The sequence below is a fragment of the Pholis gunnellus genome (assembly GCF_910591455.1).
Source record: "Pholis gunnellus genome assembly, chromosome: 3".
NCBI lineage: Eukaryota > Metazoa > Chordata > Actinopteri > Perciformes > Pholidae > Pholis > Pholis gunnellus.
Window position 1 is genome coordinate 24,403,101 of NC_136529.1, and position 23,598 is coordinate 24,426,698.

General features: G+C 42.6%; 1 protein-coding gene across 1 annotated transcript in view; it reads left to right on the plus strand.

The window, feature by feature from the left end:
• The window catches only part of cntn4 (contactin 4), a gene marked incomplete at its 3' end in the record, with an annotated part of 143,989 nt that overhangs the window by 112,585 nt on the left and 7,806 nt on the right, over nt 1-23,598 (plus strand). The window contains exons 12-13 of the mRNA XM_079186634.1: nt 12,610-12,737; nt 21,975-22,150. Coding sequence (XP_079042760.1) covers nt 12,610-12,737; nt 21,975-22,150 — 304 coding nt within the window. The remainder of the gene's footprint in view (nt 1-12,609; nt 12,738-21,974; nt 22,151-23,598) is intronic.

A 23,598-nucleotide genomic window follows, 5' to 3' on the forward strand; every position in this document is an offset into this window, starting at 1 on the left:
CACTGTTCAGAGGCGTCTGCTAGCACACACACACACACACATACGCATAGCAGATTACTGTAAATGTTTTATTTATCCCAACACGCCTCTGAGTTGGAGCTGCTCAGGAGGTGGAAATAATCTTGGGCGGGTGAAACATCAGTGGGCAGAGTCCTACATTTCTTTTGGAAGGAGTGTTAGGTAAACGGACGTTCTTGATTAGTAATCAAAGTAATAATAGAGCATATTGATAGGTAGTCTTTCTCTTTTTAAAATCCATTCATAACCATGGCAGTCATGATGATTCGTGATGTACCTGGAAGCATGGGGTGGATTATGAGACAGTGGGCCCCTGCACACAGACCACCACCTCTCCTGCGTCTGAGACACACAGAGACACACAGACTTTGTAATTTGTTGAATCTCTTTTTGTCGTTGTTTTGTGTCTCTTTGTAGGTGTTACGCATATCTGTGGTTGCATGTCTTTGTAGTCATTTTATGTGTCTTTGAGGTCACTTTTGGGCTTTTTGCAGTTGTTGAGTGTCTCTTAGTAGACATTTTGTGTCCATTAGCTGTTATTCCGGTCTCATTGTGGTTGTCTTGTGTCTCTTTGTGGTTATTTTGTGTCTCTTTGTGGCCATTATGCATTTCTGTGGTTTTGTGTATCTCTGTTGTTGTTTTGTGTCTTTTTGCAGTTGTTTGGTGTCTTTTTGTAGTTATTTTGTGCCTCTTAGTAGTCATTTGGTGTCTCTTTGTGCTTGATTTGTGTTTCTTTGTAGTCGTTGAGCATATCTGTGGTTTTGTGTCTCTTTGTAGTTTTTTGTGTCTCATTGTACTTCTTGTGTGTCTCTTTGTGGTTGTTTTTTGTCTCATTCTAGTCCTTTCTAGTATTAGTAGTAGGTCAGTCAGTCAGTGTGTCCAATCCTTGGCCATTGGTCCCAAGTCCCCACACTGAAGTTGAATATGAATGAGTTTGATATATTTGTGGCTCTAATCAGGGGGGAGTGCACCATGCGTGTGACATGCTGTGATCATGAGATCAATTTGGATTAGATGAATAAGAAGCTCATGATCTTGACATTGCTCCCTAAGGTCTAGAGAGGCTGGATTATAGCCTGTATTAGAGGCGTATTTACTAGCAGGTTGTGCAAGAGGAAATTGCCGGCTCCTTTCACTCAGACATATTACGAACCCTAATCATCAAAATGGCTTTTTAGGCCATGCAGGTGCAGAATTCTGCTTTATTACCTCCGACACGGAAGTTCAGTTTTTTGGTATGTTGGGTTTGTCTGCAGAAGTTACGGAAAAATACTGGCCTGCATGATATCTAATTTAAATATGCGCAAATAGCACAGGAGCGCCGAGATGCTATTTCTTTATTCATTTTGTGTTTTTTGTCCAGGTTTAGCAGCTTCTGTATTATGAACTGGCAAATCACAGTTTAAACGTCTTCAATCTAACCTATGAGTAGACTGCAAAGGGCCTGAAGAAAATGTCTACCCAAAATATTTAGAGCCCAAATGCACCGTTGTTGGTGAATAGTGATCGAGAACCCCTTTGCTTTTCTGTACCGGAGAACTGATTCACTATAGGGGGGTTTTGGGGGGGAAATCATACTCTTTGTTAAATAGCCATTATTCAGGGTAGAAGAAGAAAACCATCAAACCTTTGAACGGCAGTTTGTAAAGCTGAATATAAATGTTAAACATAACTATTTAACATGCCTCTGGGGCACTTCGACTTTTAGTCAGGGTGATCTATATTGAAGGACACTTCCCTGATGGACAGACTGTTCAACAGCCTTTGCTTGTCAGCCATGATGGTGAGCATTCATTGAATTTGTTGTTGTATTTAGAGACCATCAAAATGATTCATAGATCAATTTACCTTCCAGCCGTTACGGTCCTGCCTCCCACATCCCACTGCATCACTCACAGACAGTATATCCTTTAAATCATTAGGACTTCAGATCATGTAGTGCCAGCTTTGCGTGTACATTTGCTATATTAGCAGTTTTTCCTGTTCTGGAGAAGGAAGGAGGGGGGGGGGGGGGGGGGGGGGGGTTGAAAAAAGGAAAAACATGAACAAGAATATGCTGCTGACTGACTAAACTCAAATAAATCTCAGACCACAGATAAAGTGAATTCCGCGATGTTTGCTGAGATTAGGTCGAAACCCTCTTTACCCGCCTGCATCCCATGTACTGCTCGCTGGGATTATTTTTATCTGGAAGACTGTGGCTGATATCATTTTTCAAAGTGAGAATCCGCCAACGCAGCATGAGTAATCCATCTTGGTTCCTCTGACAATTTCCTGCGGAACATGTGTGTGCTCTTTATTCCTGAAGGGATACCTCGGCACACGAGCAGAGATGAATATCTCGGGGAAGGGGAATAAACAAGGAGAGCAATTTGTGATTAAAGGAATCCTCTGGAAGTACGTGCGCACACCTCTCTGCGGCCCAGCCCGATAGACTCCCTCTCCCCGCAATGCAATTACCAACACAATCACAATGTGTTCCACAGGTGGGAATTAAGACGTTCTCAATCAGCCTGCTTCATTAAGACACCTTCCTAGAACAAATGCATACTTTTACACAACATTTACTCCAAGAGGGTTCATTTGCACTGAGGCCCTTTGACGGTAGACTCTGTGTGTGTGTGTGTGTGTGTGTGTGTGTGTGTGTGTGTGTGTGTGTGAGAGAGAGACGGAGATAGTTCGTTTTTTGTAATGTTAGTTTTTCATTATAGGCACTAATAAGTTGGGGACATGATGTGATCCTGAGCACTTTTCCCCTTTATTGTCAAAGTGAGACCAGATAACAGAAATATCTGGTACATTTGATTTCACTTATCTCCGCATTATGAAAATTGAGGTTTAACTTTTCTTGTTATTTAGAAAATAAATCTAGCCACCAATTCCCAGAATGGAAGATCCAATATTCAAATTGCATAACAAACTGTACCCAGGACTGTTAGTATTATAATGCAGTGCACAAGTGTACAATTTCTGCTGTATCTAGCTATCAAAAAAAAAAAAAAAGGAGAATTCTTCCTAGCTGTCGAGGCTATGGGGAAGAACTTACCATTTCCCTGCTTACATTATGATAATACACACTGCAGCGGCAGTGTGTATTTCATAGAGTAAGAGATTAATACTTGCATCGCAGCCCAGCCTCCCAGTCCCTTGGCTGTGTTTTTATAAAGCAACAATATTGCCAGAGAAGCTTTAATGCTAGCCGGTGCCCCGGAGACAATTGTCAATACACAGCGAACCAAAAGGAAAGTCATTTCAAGTATTGCCTGCAACTTACTCCACTGTTAATGTAGCCTGATAGGAAAAAACTAAACAAAAAAAAGCCAGCACATAACCCTGCTTCTTGTTGCAGCGCTTGCCTTTGTTGAGATTAGGAGAAAGAGTGCTTATTTTGTGTCACTCGTTCTTATTCATTTGCCAAAGCGAGAGCTCCTTGCAACGGTGGTCGCAGAGGCACTTGTTATTGTTGAGCTGTGATTGGCACCTCCAAAAGATCCCTGTCAGACGGGCGTTTTCTACCAGATTGATGGTAATTGTCTGCGAGGTACAGTGCTTTTACACAGCTGAAAGACTGAAAGTGTAAACTGTAATCGAGCTGCCTAATAACATCTTACATTGAGGGAGTGATTTGTATTCTTTTTTTTGGCTACCGAGCATTTTTACTGTGATCAGCCTATGCACTGACTCACTGGCATATTTAAGGCACAACTAATAGTTTTTATAATTTAATTTGTATCTGTTTTCTATTTATCTATTCCACCAACTGTAATGTAACAAGTGCAAAAACATCATCCAAAGCATGTTAGATTCAATTTACTGCAATGCATCAGATCATACAGCTTCAACTACAGTTAAGTCATTTATTTAGTTCCACTTTTGGACCTCTGTTTGTTGCCTGCCACGTATTGTCTATGTAGCGCACTGAAATATGTCATAAGGGTCATTTAAGGGTGCAACATCTACATAAACTGTGTTGTCACTTCAAGGAAAATTTGTAAAATTAAAGATGCTTTTTTAATATTTTTGGGGTCTGGTTCCCTTTTCTTGACTGTATTACAGATATTCTCAGAGTGAATCTACTGACAAGATGTTGGTCAGATTGGTTTAGTATAGACCATTTTCACACATGCGTATCCCTGAAGTGGTCAGGAACAATTTCCTGCATGGACTCATGTGAGAATGGGATCAGGGATAGATATTCAGCTAATCGCTAATGCTAGCACGCTAACACTGCGACATTAGCACAGAAACAGAATTAACGTGCTGATGTTTAGTGGGTAATGTTTGCCATGTTCACCAGGATCGTTTGGCGTGTTAGCTTGCTAGCATTTGCTACTTCGCACTGAATAAAAAGCACAGGTAAGGCTGATGGGAATGTCATTCCTTTTTTTTCGGGAGTATAGATATATATATACATAGTTTTATTGTGTATCTTCCCTTTTGGAATACAGCCTCATTATTTGTTTAGTACCATCATTTAAGCATGTGTGAATAAACCTAAAAAATAAATGAAAACTGAATAACTTAGCGCAAAGAAGTCATCATTTGGCCCTTTAGAGCAAAAAAGAAAAAACATTTCAAATGCAAAAGAGGAGAAGTGGGTCATCATGACTCACCGAGCCTACGTTTTACATTTCGGCTGCTCGTAACTGTCTAATATCCAGTTCATGCTTTTCCAGACAGTTCATCTGAGCTTGATGTATGCCTTTTGCAGTTTAATCACTGTCTTCATAAAAGTCACGTAACTTGCACTGCACTCTGTCAGACACAGAGTAATATCCCACTCACGCTGGAAACATTGTTCCCCTGTTTTACGGCATCGACGGCAACCGAGGAATACACGGGCTCGCCTTCAGACGAGGACTGATCATCCAAAATATGCCCCGCGGTCTTTGGTCCTTTAACTTTCATTGTAACCATCACAGCTTTTGTTCCTCTTCACAACATTTGAGTCTTGAAACAAAGTACCGCTTAACATGACGGTCGGTGCTGTTGTACCAGAGTCTGTGTTTCACCGTGTGGTGCGCAGGCATACAAGGCTTCATTCGCTGCAATTTTGTCAGTTTCAGCAGTAGGTGTTGTGAAGAATGCATCGATATTGCTTGCACCTTTAGCCAGCGTGGCCTTCTTGTGCCTTTCTGTGGAAGCATGAGGAGTTCGGTCATTCTCAACCTAATATGCAAATTTAGAATTCCTAACGTCTTTTTTCCTTCCCATTGTTTGTAAGAGCTGCTTTTTTCTTTTCTGCATGTTTATCCATATTTACAGGTTATTCCATATTTAGACAAGAAAATACCAACCAAACAACACCAGACATTATGGAAACATTTGTTGAGGGGGGCAGGAATTGGAGCATTTACACTATACACAACTGATAAGCATAAGAGGGCTTGTGATTGGAGGACGGGTTATCTCACCCATGATGTGATCAGCACATGATCTGCTACTGCTGTTGTATCAGATCAAGGATCTAAGAGTGCCTGTCTGCTGATTAGAAAGGAGTAGCAGTCAATAACTGGGACAAACCATTTCCCAGTTAATACGGGACAATTGGAGAACATGAATATTTGTGTCAAATTTTATGGAAATTCATCCAACAGCTGGAGAGACATTTTGCTCAAAGCGGTCTACCTCTTGAGGGTAGAGCCGCGTCGCGAGCGTAAGAAATGAAAAGGAAAATGACCTCCAGGTCGAGGACGGCCAGAGCCAAGTTGTCATCCAAGCAGCAGAATTACCTTCAGTATAGTTATAGCTTGATATATCTCTGGATTTTTTGCAAGGGCTTTGCTTTGCTCTTCTCAGTCTTGGCTTTTCAAATGTAGTTGGGTGCAGCTTTACATTTCAAATCACCTCAAAGCTAATCATCCCCTAGATCATAGAGCCATGTGGTAATGCTCTGATCATTCGCTGCGGCTAATGATCCCTGTGACAAGGTGAGAGTCATTGGCACCGGCCTGAGTACAGCAAAAATCCATATCAATTACACCTATATCGGAGAATTGTCAAAAGTAAATGCCCAGGTGTCCCTGTTCCCCTGGAGTGAGCCAATCGCTTTGTTGACTGAAAGAACACACACACACACAAAAAAAACCCCAGCAAGAGCATACTTGCTTTTTGGTCTCTAATTGACCGCTAACCTTGATGCCGACAGCTTCACAAGAACAGGGAGCGCATATTCGTTTAGTCATGATGCTGCATAAAGTAGACATCTGAGAAGTTTGTGCCGCAGTCGCAATCGCGCTCGGCAGGTTGCGGCGTCCCGGGTCTGCGTCGCACAGCTGGGCTTGATTTATGCAGCCGACAAGGCCGTTTCTCTCCAGCACGGCCCGGTGTGGGGTACCGGAGGAGAGACGGCCCTTCAATTTATCTCCCACAGCCCCCCTCCCCCCCAATACAGGGCTTTTTAAAGCAGTCAAGAGCGTAGATCAACACCTGCAGTCGGGTCCCACCCCTTGTCGTGGCTCAAAGGATGCGGCGACCTCGCCTCTTTCCTTCCGCACAGCCCCTCGCCTCCGGGGCTGTTAGCGACGCTGCCGTTTTGATACAATTATGATTAGAAACATCACCCGCAGGTAGGTCGATGGTGGTCAGCGTGGGTCGGGAAATAGCAGCACAGACACACCTCACATTATCTGCAAGCTTACCGTGGCAGGCAAACACAATATCAAAGACAGCTCCCTGCAGTGCTTTTTTCACACTTTACTTTTCTTTTTCTTCTCCATCTTTACTTCTAGTGGGGAGGCTGCTGTCGGTGGTGAGTTGAGCAGCAAGCTGTGTGCGCACTGAGGCATTAGTCTTTGTGTATAGAGGGCCTTTGCTGAGACTAATTATCCGCTGGAATCACCGTAAGCCGGCGACGATCTCTCTTCCCGCGGTCTCATGGCTGAGTAATCCCACTGATAGAATCTTAACCCTCTATTTTCACAAGCCCGCTTTATTTACCCTGTTAATTAAGTAGAGATGCATACAGGCCTCCACCCTGCAGTCACGCTGCCAATCAGCCATGGCACCACAGAGTCACTAAGTATTCATGAACGGGTGTGTTTGAGAGTCTCAAATCAAAATCAAATCTGTGATCAGGCACATTGTTTGTTTGTTGAATTTTGAAAGTGTGCACTCCAATATTCTTCGACGACGTAAGCGAGTATAAGCGTGTTTGCTGTATGCAGGAAAGCGAGCTAACGTGATTCCCGTGTTTGAGCACGAGGCATCAGAAACTTCTAAATTCCGGGACCCATGCACAAGTTCAAAGCCACTGCTCTCAACGCACAATTTCAACAAAAAAATGTGCGACTCATTATTTGTATTTGTGACAGTTACCTCTCACAATGTAGAGTTCATCAAACGGATCAAAGACAAAATATGTCTGAACAAAACTTATTTTCTTTTAAACGAGGCTTTCAAGCGGCATATTGATTGGGAGGACGCTTACAAAAAAAGAAAGTCTGCATGTCTTCTGCTCTTCCTTTGCACAGCGTCTCAAAGAGGAACGTAAGGAAATAACAAAAAAAACAAAACATGCTTTTTAGTTTGGACCGGGCTCTTTTTCCTGCCATTTCCACTTCACAGCGCAGTGAGAGCCGCTCGGTGACTGATGTTATTTGTCTCTTTCATCTTGTCACAGAGCAGCGAGGATCAACGCTGCACTGGGCCCCCTCCTCAGAGGCTTGATCTCACCCCAAAATACACACACCTGTGTTTTTATTTTCAGGATTACACGAGTGCATTTTGGCCATCTCACCTTGTATCATAAAAAAAAAATTGCCTGCCTTTTAGGAGACTTATAGCTGTGTCCATTAAAACCCCGTGTGAGGCCGGGATGAAAGAAGTGGCACTCGTGTTCACCTCACCTGTGAATTATTGATACCTGCCCCACCGCTGGCTTCTCTTGGGGAAGGAGGTGAGAAATGTCTACTCCCATAATGGGCGCGACGCGCGGACATGTTGTCGGGGGCCACGGCAGAGCCAAGAAGAAGAAAAAATAAAAAGCTGGAACAAAACTGAAAAGTGTTAATCATAAGCCTCCATATCTTATTCACAACCGCTGCGCCTCGGTCGACTTCCACTGTGTTTGACCTCATCTGCTCTTCCATTAGCTTCATACTCCCGATGACGAACCCTTACACAGACAGCCGGTCTACTGCTCTTCCTTTGCAGTCATTGAAAGGGAAAGGAAAGTGCCTCCAAGATCTTCATATAACGCTTAAAAGAAAAAAAAAAAAAAAAAAAGGTAGGCAATGCGGTGAATGGCTAAGAACATGCAGTCTTGGCTCCACAGGAGGGCTTCTGAGGATTTATCTCCCTGTAAGAGCCATTGTGCTCGCATGCGGCACTACTTGTCCGCCTCCTCTCGCAAGATGCACGGTTCACAGGTCACATGATTGCTATTTCGTCCCTCAGGACAAAGACATTGTGGATATTCAGAGCGCAAAGCACGAGTGCAGCTACAGTGGAAACCATAGTGATCATAGTCTGTCCGGATCAAAATGACCAGCGGATGATTATTATAACAGGTTTGTTTCCTTTACTTTATTTCTCATGCAGATGTCTAATTGACGTTTGTATATTTATTTCATGAATATAAAGTAGTAAGACACAAAATACATTGCAGCTGTTTGAAACGCTTTTCAAAATGACAGTATGAATTCAGTTACTGTACTGTGTATGATTCAAATACATGGTAATACAGTATGGAACTATATGTAAAATATAGCTTACTTGGGGCCCGCTCAAGGGGTATTATGTGACCGGACATTATCAATGACCTGCAGAGGGCGGCTTCAACAACAGGTGCTTTCCAAACCTTCAGCAAGAGCGGAAGACCGGGCCTCTCATGCAAATTTTATATAATGGCAAAGTGATGGAAGTGATGTTTCCATAGACTTGCTTCGGGAAAGAGACGTCTGTAAATCCACGAAGGATTTTTTAGTAACCCTTATTTAAATCATTTCGCTCCTGAAGGTTGTAAAATACACAAAAAGCCAAAATCCAAAATAGTTTTCCTTCATCCGTTCACGTGAATGAGGCAGAGGCCAGACCGAAGGCTGGGAGGATGCTCTCTGTGAGGATCTCCAGAAGATCTGAGAAATGTTATCTGATTATTATACTTGGTAGTCTAACTTCTTTCACTTCATTCCTTTAATAGGATTGAACGGGTCCCCACCACCAACGCTGGATCCAGTTCTCTTTGTACATCCATGGTGATTTTGTTTTCTGTCTCCGTTACTGGCAGCCGTCTGTTTCTCGTCGTTTGAGCGGACCACACAAGGTCGCCTGAGACACACTAGGTTTTGATGCTGCATCTCGCTTTTGGCAGTTTGTCTACATTTTTCATTGAGAGGAAATGGCTCTTTTTTTTTTTTCTTTAGTTATGTTGAGGTATTGCTGTGTACCTTATGCTGGTTAACTCTGAGCTTATTGAAGTTGAAAATAATGCGTTTCCTCTTTGTTTTCACTCTCACTGAATGCAAAAAAAAAAGGCCACTAGTTAAATGAGACTATATGCATATGTGGTAAAAAATTCCCTGTTACCTTTTAGATATCATGAGCCATCAGACAAACTTTGCTTTATATGCAGAGCGCCGGCAGTGCAATGTAATTAATGTATAGGAGTTGTATTAATTGTGCTTACTCTGCTCAGGCTAATGGCCAGTTATAGGACCGAGGTGCCATTTAATGAGCCATTTTCTTCAAATTGATCAGCCCCCATGGTTGGATGTCATTAACTGCGTGCCATCCCACACGGCAATATGCCTCCCATGTAACTGATGGTCATTGTTGGCTGCTTTGCATTCAGCACTTTTCTCTCAGCCTGATTTAAAAACACAGAGAAGTCTCCACTCAGCAGCACCATGTGGTTTTAGAAGTAGATTCTCCCACACTAAGTGTCTTTGCATTTTCTTATCACATCCACCACTTGTAAAAGGAAGTGAAGCAGAGGAGGAGGAGGGAGGTTGGGGGGGGATGTAACACTATGTCACACCGTATCAACCGCATTTCACAAGTACATCCAGTTGAATGCATCACTGGTGCAAACAGGAAAACATCCTGCTCACAGAACAGTGAGAGCTGATGAACTGTTTTCTGTACGATGTGTCAGACCTCCTCCATGGCTAATAAACTCCTCTCCCGTTTCAGCTCAGACTGCACCGGCAATTATCTTCTACTGTTAAATGGTTGTTTTGAACCAATCAAAAGCAGTAGAGGAATGAGTGTCATCTGGCTTCAGGGAGGGACGTCATTCTAAAGAGTTATTGGCTGATACACGGGGTCTGTTACTTTGAATTTACCGATTGTTTTAATTGGTGCTTTACAGTTAAAACTGTGGAGGGTAAGAGGAATAGCCAATAATCTAGTAAGAAGAATGGGTTTAAATACAAATTCTAGAAAAGTGACATGAAATTTGATATTAGTTAAAAAAAAAGAACGTTTTTGACAGACCCACCTTTCAGCTTCATGTTTCAGTCAAGTTGCCGACTAAGTGGTGAACACAGTGGAACATACAGCAGCAAAAGACCCAGATTTAAAATGAGAGGGAACCATTCACCATGTGGCCAGCGACATGGCATGATGTGAAAATAGGAAATTGTTAAGCCATTGGTGATTTACAGTAAGGAAATTCAAGGGGTCGAAGGAATAGCCAACAATTTCAACTGAAGCAGCCCGTTCTCGTACCCAACTCTTCAAATGCGGCAGATTGGTCATCGAACGACCAAACTATGGCGCTCTATTGGGCCGTGGTTACGCCGGGAGTAAAGGAGAATGTGTCATGTCTGAACCCAAAAGTCAACGGTGAATCATGTTAAGTTCCAGAACATTACATAACGTTTTGTAATTTGACTGCGTCGTGTATGCAACCTAGTTACTTAACGTTTCTGGGTTGCGTGAATTTGGAACAAACCCAAACCATAATCTTTTCCTGTGAAAACTGAATTATTATTATTATTAAATCAACTTATTTTGAAAAGACAGTGTATCTATGTAACGAGCAAATTACACATGCAAAACGCCATATTTGAGTTGAAAGTGAGAACGTGTTGCAAACCAAACCCCAGAGGAAAAATATCCGTTTTTTTAGCAACTAAGTTCTGCACTACATTCACCGAGTATCTGACTTTGGGTTTACAAAACTACCTTTGTACAACAGGGTTGTTGTGAGCGGTGAGAGTGAACCATAACAAAACAGTGAGTTGAAAGATGTTATAACGCTCTGTAGAGCTGAGGGGAACTGCAGAGTCCTGTGCTAATTAACCTTTTTTAATTATTTGTAATCTTTTTAGAATTATGGGTTTGTCACCTCGAGTGACCCTTTTGAAATGACAGACAGTCATTTGACCGATTGTTAGTATAAAAACCGGTGCAGCTTTAATTGTTTACATATGTTCCGGCATATGTGTGAAATAACGCAAACATGCCTGCGTCTTGTATATGAAAATAAGAACCGGCATTAAACTAAATTTATATTCCTCAGTTTGCTTGATTCTCTAACACCCTCGCTGCACTATTCACTGTGAATGAATATGTTCGCCGTGACACCTTTGACTCGTAGGTGAAAAGAGCAATTTACAGGCCACACTTCATTCCCCCCCTCTAACAATCAGGCTGACGCCGTTTCATATTTACAGTTTGCAGATTCAGCAGAGCATTCAGATAATTAAAATGCAGCGTGCTTTGATGACTTGTCCACCCTTGATTTCCCCCAGTACCTTGCTTTCAAGGGCACAATTTCCATATTTGCTTGTTATTTAGAAAATGTCAAGTTTTGTAAGGCCCTTTTTTTTGGAGCACTTGTGGCCATTGTATAAAGGGCATGAAGCCACTGTTGTCCTAGATATCTCGAAGTCATGTGCGGAATTAATCACTCTTGAAAATGCAATCCTATTACTCATCGCTGTGATCTGCAAAGAGGCAGAACTTAATTAGAGACACTGAAAAATGTTTCCTGCTGTGTTAGTCACTTGTCTTTGCTGTTAAGTCAACCCTACTGTATGCCACACGGTTGAGATCTTACAATGTGTGCCGAGCAGCAGCTAAAGCAAGGGATCTGTGTGTCCTTTGCATATTTCAAGAACCGTTGATCCGATGTGCTTCACACTTAGGAGGTATATTGCTGGGTGACAAAGGGGGGGGGGGTGCAGTATCGAAGTAGATGCAATAAACAAGCAAACAGTGATTTGTGCAGCAGTGGAGTCGGGGCTTCATGGCTCTGCAGACTGGGTCGACAATGACGTCCGCACGGGTCCTTTGCAGCTAGTCGATCGCAGTTCACTTTTGCTGCTGGATGCTGGATCTACTAATATTACAACCGTAAAGTCTTCTTCACTTCCCTGGAAGAGATAGTTGCAAGCAGAACTTCCCGGGGCCAAGGAATTGGCCTGCTCCAAACGGGCACGCCATGCACTCCGAACGGGCACGCCATGCACTCCGAACGGGCACGCCCACCCACAAGACAGCAATGCTGGGAGCCAAGCAATAGGCCCGTTCTGATCGTTCAGAACAGCCTCGCCCCCCAAACAGGAACCGCACTAGATTGTTATTAATAGTACAAGCTGATGCTATGATTGTAATATAAATTGTTTGTTTTTTTAACGACAGGGTCTCCATCTTGGACAACGGTAACCTTCGGGTATGGAATGCAACCAAGGCTGATGCAGGCCTCTACACCTGTGTGGCAAGAAACCAGTTCGGCGTGGCAAGCAGCACAGGAAGCGTCACCGTCAAAGGTATTTCCTTTTCCCTCTTCACATTTCATCACAGTCCCTTTTGCAGTTCATTCAGCAGGGACCCTGGCCAATAAAGTACTGGACACCTTTTTTCAAACGCATGTTTTTACACTCTGACAGCACACAGATAGAGTTGCTTGATGTTTTATTCTGCTCCTCGGAAAAACTTGAAGTATTGCGATTTCATAAATAAATCATGAACAACATAGAGAGCAAGGACACTGATTTTTTTTTTTTTTTAAAGCCTCCAACCACATCATTCTCTCCGTCATGAGGAGTGGGGCTTTTTCTCTGTGCTGTCATCACTGGAGAGGCAGACACACCTCGGTTGCTATGTCTGTTTGCAGAAAAAGTTCTGCTCACTGCCTCCAGTCCTGACAGAGGATATGCTGTGTGAACAAGTCCTGATGGTGTTGTTGGATCATCTGGGCTGGGGGATTGTATTTCTGCTCTGGCGCTGTGACTTATCTTACTTCAAAACAGAGCAAGAGACCTTTTTTTTTATTATTTACCATCACTGAGGGTGTTAATATTTCAAACGGTATTGCAACTGACCTTGCTATATCAGATCACTTCTGCGTTTTGTGTGATTCAACAGCCGCTGAAAAGCAGTACGTCGGTGAGAACACTAGTGCACTGCGGAGGCTATCTCGGCATTTTCTTCCCTCACTTTGCCCTCTGTGAATGAGCTTTAACACAATTTCAATTACAAGATTAAGAATGGCATTGCCATGTCAATGCACCTGTGAGGCTTAAATCACTCTCTGGCAACAAAAGCACCATGGTTAAAAATGCTGATTTAATAATCCTGAAAGGGGAAGGTGGAAAGCACAAACGGCGACAAACCAAAACGTCAAATTCACCTTAAACTTAAATTTTGTGACGAATTTGGGCAAGTGTCCCTTTAGACAACCTCTCATTTCATTGCAGCAGAGTCTGCCAGTCTGCCCTCCTCAGTCCTAGTTCTGGTTCTTCCGTGCCTCCCTTCCCTCTCGGGGCTCAGCAACAGCAGCGTGGTGTCGGTGTCGGCTCCCAGCAGGCAGAGCAGCGAGGCGAAGCTCTGCTTCTGGCACCGAGGAGGAGACGCTGCTGCCGGGCGTAAAGCTCTCCACCTCTCGCCGGAGCTCCGACTGCAGGTCGAAGGCGTATCTGAACGGGTCGCTACCAGAGGCCCCGCTGGAGTCTGAGCTGAAGGAGTTTCTGATCAACTTTTGTGCCGTATATAGTTCTCAAACCCGATTACATTAAGAATTGTCATATAGAAATAGCCAATATTCTCACTGATTCTGTCTTGTTTGCTTATTTAAGTCATATAGAGGCATCAGTATTAAATTCAGACTGTTTCATAACCAGGTAAACGTTCCTTGTAGTAACCTTAAAGTGAAACTTAAGATTGATAATGTAGAACTTAGAATGACTAAGCAATCCCCCCAACCCCTTAAATTGAAGGTACCAAATCAGCCATTAATACTCCAATGTCATGCAAATCAGTTTCCATCTACAACCACAATGGTAAGATTTTATACTATTGTCTGCAGAACCACTCAGCCTACTTCAGTTTATTCAGAAAGCAACTGTTAGAGTCCTGACAAAGGCCGAGACAGCTCAACACCGGTTCTTAGGTCTCCTCCAGCGTGTCAGAGAAGAGTGTTTAAAGTACTGCTGCATGTCTATAAATCTCTCAATGGCTTCGGACCAAAATGCTTCTGACTGTCCTTTACGACATGAACCCTCTCAGCCTTTGGGGCTGCTAAATGGTCCCAGAGTGCAGATTAAACCCGGGGGAAGCAGCGGTAAGTTACTGTGTGCCACAGAGCTGGAACAAACGTTAAGGGGTGGTTGGACTTGCACCAACTCCGACCGCCTTTGTATCCAGGTTAAACACTTTTCTACACGGTCGTTGACTGAACCTTACGTTCATCGTGAACGATCTCGCCTTCCTATCCCGTATCTATGTTTCTGTTCTCAACGTTTTGATTTCTTTTATAGAGGAGTTTCTATGCTAACAATTTTCATTTGAATGTTTTTATGCAGTTTTACGTTCTGTCTTAATGTTTCTATTACTTTCCCTTTTGAAGTGTCTTTGTGTATGAAATGATTTGGGTATAAAGTGCAGCTCATTGGCTTTATTCTGTGCACACCGCTGTTTTCCTCTCCTATATCCCCCCTCTGGTTCCTGGGGGATTTGCTGACATATTCAGTTAACTACACCCTCACGTCGACCTCCTTTTTCTCGGAGGTTACACAGTTCATTTGTGTTATGATTATTTGTTCTGCCTTGACCTTCCTGGTTGGCTGGGTTGCATAGATTCCTAGAATTATTGATCTCAGTTGTATTGGCCTTAGGGATATAAGTTCACGCCTCATATTTCACAGGGTTAGGTATCGATTCTCATGTGTATTTCAACAGATTATTGGAATATTTGCCTCAAATCTTTCAGACAAATCAGACCGCTGCCACTGTAGTTCCTCGGTTTCACTAGGAGTAGCATATTCTGAGATGTCAAGGCATATCCTGTAAAAGGATTGTGCTATTCACCCATAAAGAATACGGTTCAGTGTAACCACATGTAAACAAGCAGCAAACACTAACCGTTTGCCTGTGTTAGTGTTGAGGACACCTTTCACCTGCGAGGCAATGAATTGCACGGGGTAAAGAAAAATCAAAAACTAATAAACTTGTGCCAAAATCCTTCCAATTCCCCGACCATACAAGAAGTGCTGTATGTTTTCCACCACCCTCTGCAGTTAAATCATTTTTTCATAAAGACAGAGCTTCTTCTTCTTCTCCTTCTTTTGTTAATGATTTGTGGACAAAGGTTCAATCCATTTGATTGACTTTCTTCTTCAAGTTAGCAATCTGTAAAATCCTTTGAAATGCCGTGTCGACAGCGCAGCAAGAAAATCAGTCTCTTTTTTTTTTTCATCCAAGTAGTATTGATAGAAACCTAAATTATTGTAGGCCCCACAGCCAAGTGTTAGTCTGAATACTAAAATCAAAAAATGGATTTTCAGTGTGAACAACGGCAAAAGGAATGTCCTGTATCGATACAGTATCTCCTTCTCATCCAGAAGATGCATCGCATTATGAAAATAAATAAAACTAGACCAGCTCTTTCTTCGGTAAATCACTATCAAGGCATGTTTCCCTTTTCTGTTGAATTATAAAAGACAGATTTCATGTATTATAAATGCCTGAAAGTCAGCAGCAGTCAAGGATGTGGGGAGAGCTTAGAGTGCACCTTGCCGCTGATTTATTCTGATGCCTCGCTCTGCATCCCGTTGACGAGTCTTGCCTTTCTACAAAAAAAAAAAAATAACCAGTAACCTTTGCATAATTGAAGTGAGGAAATTAACGGCGGAAAATGCCAGTGTGTTTGTACCTTTTGCACGTGGACGTATTCATTGCTGTGACAAATGTTTTGGAGCGCAGAGCCGGAGTTCAAGGCATAATAAAAAGCACAGCATTGCTACACCCTGCCAGTTACACTCTACACTCTCCTCTTACCCATTTATCACACACTGCGAAATGAAAACGGTACAGAACCCCCCCCCAGCCAATCAGTGTGGATGGGTGGGGGTGGTGGGACCTACCGCTCTCTCTGTAGGTTCAGGCTGATGGCCTTTATGTGATTTTCCAATCAAGCTGCACGGGAACACACAGGCGTATGTCTTCTCAGCATAAAGAGACGGCGCCATTATCCACTTATTATTCTTCCGAAAAAGGAATATGAGTTTTATTTGACACGCTCTCTCACTTCGCTTCCTTTCCATCATCATATGTTAAGGCTGTTTTTTCTGCTGCTGATGTTCAAATGTTCCTGTATGTGATCTCGTGCCTTGCTTGTCACAATCGATATTGTTTGGAGAAATGGGATGGGGTAATTTACATGCATTATTTCATTGAGGATCGGAAACCTGTTTAGCGGGGAGACATGTGCGTTGCGGGAGCGACCCTTATGGGAGATGACAGTAGTTTATTCAAATTGACTTTGGTGATGCGAATGCAGAAAAATACCTGTCAAAAGGCGTTCGCCGTCTCCTGCTGTGAAAAAGCCACCTCACAAGCAGCGGTGGAGCAGTCACAACAGATGAGCCCCGTTAATGTCCCCATTATTTCAACACTGGAGGGATATTAGCAGATTAATTGCACTTGATTATGGACGTGCTCCCTGAATTTTGATTACGCTGGAGATGAGCGGTGGCAATTAGGGTTGCCTCCGATCATTACAGATGGTCAGCCAACTCAAAACTTCTGAGCTCACACTGCGTTCACTTCTGTCTGCCTCTGTTAACCCGGGAGGCAATTCGTCTTTCCGACACTGTGGCACATCTTCATAACCATTTGCTCTGGAGGTGTTTGGAAAGTAAAGATTAAGTAAGTAGAATGTGTTGTGTAAGTGGTTATTGTGTCATGTTTCCACTCGTATTCATGGTATTTGACAAGGGACTATTGGATGGATTCCTTTAGAATTTAGTACACACATTTATGTTCTCCTAAGGATGAATCGTAATCGCGTGGTACACCCTTAACTTTTCCTCCAGCGCCATCATGACTTTAAAATTGTAATAATTGTAATTCATCCAATACTTCGGTTTATGAGCAAATACTTGTCGAACTAACACCATTCCCATCAGCCTCGGCTGTGCTTTGTGTTTGGTGTTAATTAGAAAAACGTTAGCATGCTAACACACTAAATTAGCATGGTGAGAATCTTTAACATCATAGTTGTCATTGTGAGCATGTTAGAATGCCTTCATTTGCATTTAGATAGTCTCACTGGCTGTCATATGCTAGACAAGAAGGTGACATCCCTTCATGTCGTCAGGCAAAAGTATTTGGAGATGTTCCAAACAAAAAGTCTCTGCTGGAAGACATTCATGGTGTTGCACTCGGTTGTGCACATAACAAATTATCTGCCGCTGCCTCGTTTGGTAGTTAGTTTGTGTTATTGTGTGACTTTGGTGTTTGAAAGAGTTATTTCAGATTCACCGAAGTCACACAGTATCAAAAACAACTTGACCGATCGAGGCAGCCGTGGACCAGCAACTCTCATAGGCTGGGAGTTCAAATGACATGCGGCTTTGAAAAGAGCACAAGTGGTGAAATTATTCCATATAGCATACATTTAAACTGATATTGACTTTCAGTTCAGCATCTAATGAATTTACTAGCTATGGATAGGTGCCTCATATAACCCCATTCCTTTAAAGTTCAAACCCAGCACAAAGTAAATGTTGGAATTTTGGTTTTGGAAAAAATACATGCATCGTGGTAGCACAGCCAATTCCAGCGTCTCAAAGGAGGGAGGGGGTTTCCATTGATGTTTAACCGTGTTATAAGGACTTCTGATGGAGTATACTGGCCAATTTAATCTTGTTAGATAAAAAAAAAAAGATTCTCTGGGATTACATGACATTTGATATCACACAAGAAAGATAGCACTGGTCATTGCTTTTGTAATTTCTTTGGCTTTTGGCTTGTAAGACAGAAGATGAATCTCCTGCTCAGCTACTTGATATATAAGCATTCCAGTTTCGTATCAAAGTCTGGGAGGCGCTTATCAAAGCAAACCCTTTTCGTCCATGTTGACTACCAGCAACTATGTGAGATAAATGCGACATGTGACTCCTGACAGCCATATAGAAAGATAATGAGCAGCCATCTGTCAGTGATCACCAGCAGGTCGCTACAGATGTGCGGCATGCACAGCCTACGAATACAGTATTGAATGCATCTTGTATGCATCTGTTGAGCGATGTGCACAGGCTTTTATCGCAATTGAAGTTTGTCCTTGAAAGACCTTTGATTTGTTCTTTGGAAAATAAGTGGCATTCAAAGAAGCGCGTAGGAAGAATCTGTGCTGTGTTGATGAAAGCCCTCTGTGCTTTGTTGATATGAAAAAGCAAAGATAGAAAAACTGGGGATGGAATGATTTCTTTTCATGAAGGTCACCACATTTTAGTCCCAGAATGACCAGATACACTGTGGATTGAAGAGCTTTCTTCAGAATTGGATCCATATTACGGGGATTTACCTTCAAATAAATGACATGAGCTTTAGCCCGATGTGGGCCGTTTTAGAAAAGGCCGTTGACCTGCCAATTGAAAAACATTTTCCTCTACAAGTTTGTGCTTGTCTTGAACGTAAATGCCTCCGCATCATCTGCGTGAATCTCAGTTTGAAGGACTTACAGGGTTGGGGTGAATCTTTTGTTTTTAAAAATCCTTGGATCACGGGGCCCGTGGCTCCTCGATGCCGTCCTCCATGCATTATTCAAGCTCACATCACTCGCCGTGTGGAAAACTACAGTGTCTATACACTCAAGGAGAATACGCTCTTACACATTACAGCTTCAGACCATTAAAGCTAGGAGGGAATCTCCACAGGGGGGGCCCAGAGAGGAGTGTGAGCATTATTCATGATGGCTGAAGACTGGGGAAACTGTCAGAGTGGAGCGTGGAGTCATTCGGTAACTGTTTGCTCGCTATGTTTTCTGGTCAACTATATGTTATATTTGAGCTGCTTCTATGAGCGTTCCCACTGTGAGCCAGTGTCGGTAAGTCATCTGTTTGGCCTCCCTCAGTTCCATTGCCTTGTTGTTGTGTCGGGTTAGTAATCCGACTTGATGTTGCTTCAATAATGAGATATTCATCTGTCTCATTCTTTTAAGCATTAGACAATGTTGGGGGTCTTCATCTTAAAACCTCTATCAGACCTCATGTAACGCAGCATTGTTTTATCTTCTCGACAACGTCTCATTTTGACGCTGGAGACCATGTCATTCTTTTTTAGGAAGGTTTTATTTTACAAGACTGTTAATTTCCTGAAAGAAAATATCACCATTTCACTAACTGCACTCAAAACGATCTACAATATGAGTCAGAAGGATAGATCCAGGATGTCAAACTGATTCAGGAGCGAGAAAAGGTTAAAAAGATAAAGCTAAAGCCTATAAATCACAGTGTAAAAGTGAACCACCACTTCACCTGGAGATCAGGACAGAAGACTTACTTAAATTACAGAACAAAGCTGTTCCTGTAAAGCCAAGTTGGTCTTTATTCACTGTTGCAATCATTAAAAAGCAAAAGCAGCATGTGTTTACATCCAGATGTAAGTTAGTAAGTAAGTGCTAGTTTATGGAAAGGTTTTGCAAGACAATAAGAAAAGATACATTTTGCTTGATGTTCTAATGTTATTAGTAGGGTCCAAAAACAAAATCATGTGTGCATGTTTATAAATAGTTTTTTTCAACCAAACTTTGTCTTAAAGATAGAAGAAATGTTCAGGTGAACAATAGGATGTTGTTTAAAGAATCTGTATGAAATTTGAGCAGTTCTTTTCTTTTTATTCATAAACGCCAAAGTAAACACAAGTATCAATCACAAATGTTACATCCATGAGCACACGCATATTTTTTGGGGCTTTTTGAATGGAATTTGTTGGCCTACGAAACGTTCACCTTGAACACTTGTTTATTCACTTCAAATGACACACGTTGGTTTTGACAAGTTTAATTCATTCACGGTCGATTATTCATGTTAAACACTGTGACGTGTAACAACAGGTGACTGCGGGGAGAACGTACAAAGTGAAACGTGTCGACGGCGGTTTGACCCGTCTCAGCAGCACTTCCCTCGGTGCCACCCGGTCTGTCTCAGCACTATCTCGTCTCTAAATTGACCCCGTTAAGTGAGTGGGTTACTATCCCCTCGTTTACAGTGGCAGCAGGTAACAAGGCATTATACAAGTCGGAAATCAATCAAATTATACTCAAGAGCCCAGTGTGTGGTTGTGTAACCAACCTTGGTTGTCCATATAATCTGTCACAAATGATGACAGAGGAGGGTAATAAGGGAGCATATTCCCATCGTTGTCACAGTCGATCCCTGGAGGCAGCAAGAGGCCGGGCAGCACACACGAAGCTCATGTTAGGAAAGTGGCAAATACACCAATCCTGCTGGAGAAATAACACATGTTTACAGTGTGTTTCCATGTTGCAGATAGGAGTACATTTTTCTTTTCACTATGGATCAAAGTATTTCCCGATAGATCCTCCCTGATCCTTTCGTTTCCTCCTATTTCCTTCTCCTCACATCATGTGGAGTATCGTCATAAAAACCACTGCAACACGGAGAGGTGTGTTTCTTCGCCTTAGGTTTTCTTATTTCCTGCACTTGTTCTACAAGGTGTAGTCGGCCTTTAGAAAACAGAGCACACAGAGTAGACGCGGCCTCTTGAATACCTCCTGTGTGTTATTACCACGTTTTTTACTGCACCGCCATCGCTCGCCATTTAGCCCCAGCAATAGAGGACTGGGTCTCTCAGACACACCTTCATTGTGTACATGACAACCTACCAGCTGATAGCATTCTAGGCCTGATATCAGAAAACGGCTAGATAAATCACATCGGGAGTGCGTGGTGGTGGTGGTGGTGGTGGTGGTGGTGGGGAGTGTGTGTGTGTGTGTGTGTGTGCCGTGGAGGGGGCCAATACAATGGCGGTATCGAATTCACTCTGGATGAAGACTGCACTGCCGGCACTTTCTACATGAATCTATGCCTGTCCAGGGATCATTTGCCATGGTTAATTTAGTCTGTGTGCTCAGAGTGGCAATTTCAACCAAGTAATCATAGCACCCCCAAGAGGGAGACAGGTGTTGTGCACTCTGAGAACAAAGCCTCTTCCACTCATCTCGCCTCTCTCATGTCCTTCCACCTTCCTCCTCCGCCGCCGCCTCACACACGAGTGCAGATAAGGGACGCTCGCCTTATTCCCTTGCGGTGCCATTATAATGCACTGCAGGCTTGAAAAGAGAGTGGCGACGATTGAAAGAAGTGCCTTGCTGCTGTTTACTGTTTTCCTAGCGGTGCGTATTGGGAATTTTCGAGGCCGATCGAGGGAGAGGGAGAGGGAGAGGGGGGGTGGGTGGTTCCAGGCTGAGCTGTCAGTAACACATGGAGGCTTCTCAGGATGCAGGAGAGACACGTCTCCGAGTCCCCACAGAGACGAGCTCAGGCCGACTAATACCAGTTATTGTAGCCGTGCGCCCTAGTTTGCTGTGTGCTCTGTCACATATATCCTTCTATTAACTGAGTCTGACATATCCATAAGGATGATGGAAGGGCTCGGCTTTTTCTCAAAGCCACTTCCCGTGCTGAATTGTAATGCCTGTAAAAAAAGAGGTTGGCAGAAAAGTGTGTTTTGATCGAACGTACATGGGCGTGTGATTTCAGAGCCGACCGCCATCACCACCCTGCCGTCCACGCTGGACATCACCGTGGGGGAGAGCGTGGTCCTGCCCTGTCAAGTGAGCCACGACCCGTCCCTGGAGCTCAAGTTCACCTGGTTCTTCAACGAGCAGCTCATCCACTTTGGGAGCCACGGTGGATTTTTTGAAAAAGTGGGAGGCGTAAGTATATAATCTCTGATGTTTTTTTGCCAACCTGCGAGGCTATAAGGCCTCTGTTTTTTTTAAATATGCTGTGTTGCTGTTAGAGCTACAGGCTTCCAATTTACAAACAGTTGAGGATATGAGCATTGCAGCAAGTTATTTGAAAACAAGTCGCCACAATGTCATGATAGCTAAAATAATAAATTTAATAAAATAAATGTGCATATCAAATATAAACATAACCGTAGCACAACAAAATGAAAGTAACGTTTGCAGAAAAACATAAAAGTGACAATAGTGACATATTTAAAAAAAGTAACGTTGGCATAACTACATGAAAGTAGTGTTAGCATATCAAAATAAAGTAATGTTAGCATAACACCTTAAAAGTAGCTTTAGAATGACAAAATAAAAATAGTGTTACCATTACAAAATGCAAGTAGCGTCAGCATTACAAGGTAAAAGTAATATTAGCATAACAAAATATATGTATAACTATGCTAGATGTATGCCAGATATGGTACGTAAGTGCTAAACCTCATTAGATATCTGCTACGTACACAAGCGTATAAAAACTGTGCCAATACACAATTTAGTATGTGTATTCAAAATGACATGAAAAGAGATTCTGCACAACTGATTTTTTTTCTCCCTGTGAAATATTACAAGCGTAATGATGTGATGCAGATTCCATCTAAAGCCATCAGTCTGCACCTCTATCAGCTGCCATCGAGTCCAAAACAGAAACTTTAAATGATCACCTAAATATAGACATTTTGCAAGGTTCATCAATAACAGTGTGAGCTGCCTTGCCTTATTAAAACGGTTCTTTCTTTCTCACCACTTTCTGTTCAAAACTATATCCGCCACCTTATTAAAACCAGGGCCTCTGACCAGCAAACTGCATGCAAATTGCTAACGGGTTTACTTCTTTGGATATTGAGCGTTTTCCACGCATTACTTTTGCGATATGAGCAAAACCTCAACGATGATGTCGTTCAGATGCCCAGATTTTTACACCACGTTTTTTCAGATGACCCGGAATACACAATGAATAATTAAGAATCAAACCATATTGTGGGGTGTTGAAGAATGCTCATTTCATTAGTCTGACTGTGCCCTTTTGCTACATAAAAGACATTGATTTATTTTCCAGCCCCTTCAGAGATTCCATTGAATAAAGGTCAAGAGGTGACTGTGAAGATTCATTGGTACATCAATATTGTACCTTTTCTCTATTTTACCAGGGTCATAATAAATTCAGCCGCAGTGCAGAGGGAATGTTTGTATCAAGTGTATTATTTATGGGCAGGAAAATTGCTGCCTGTGGTTTATTTTAAAAACGAAATTTACATACACACCCTGCAACCAGTCTCAGTCAGCCGCTGTACACTTTAAGAGGTTCGCAGCTTACATCTCAGCATGTGTTTCGCAGGCTTATTTTTTCCTTAAAAAACAAAAGATTC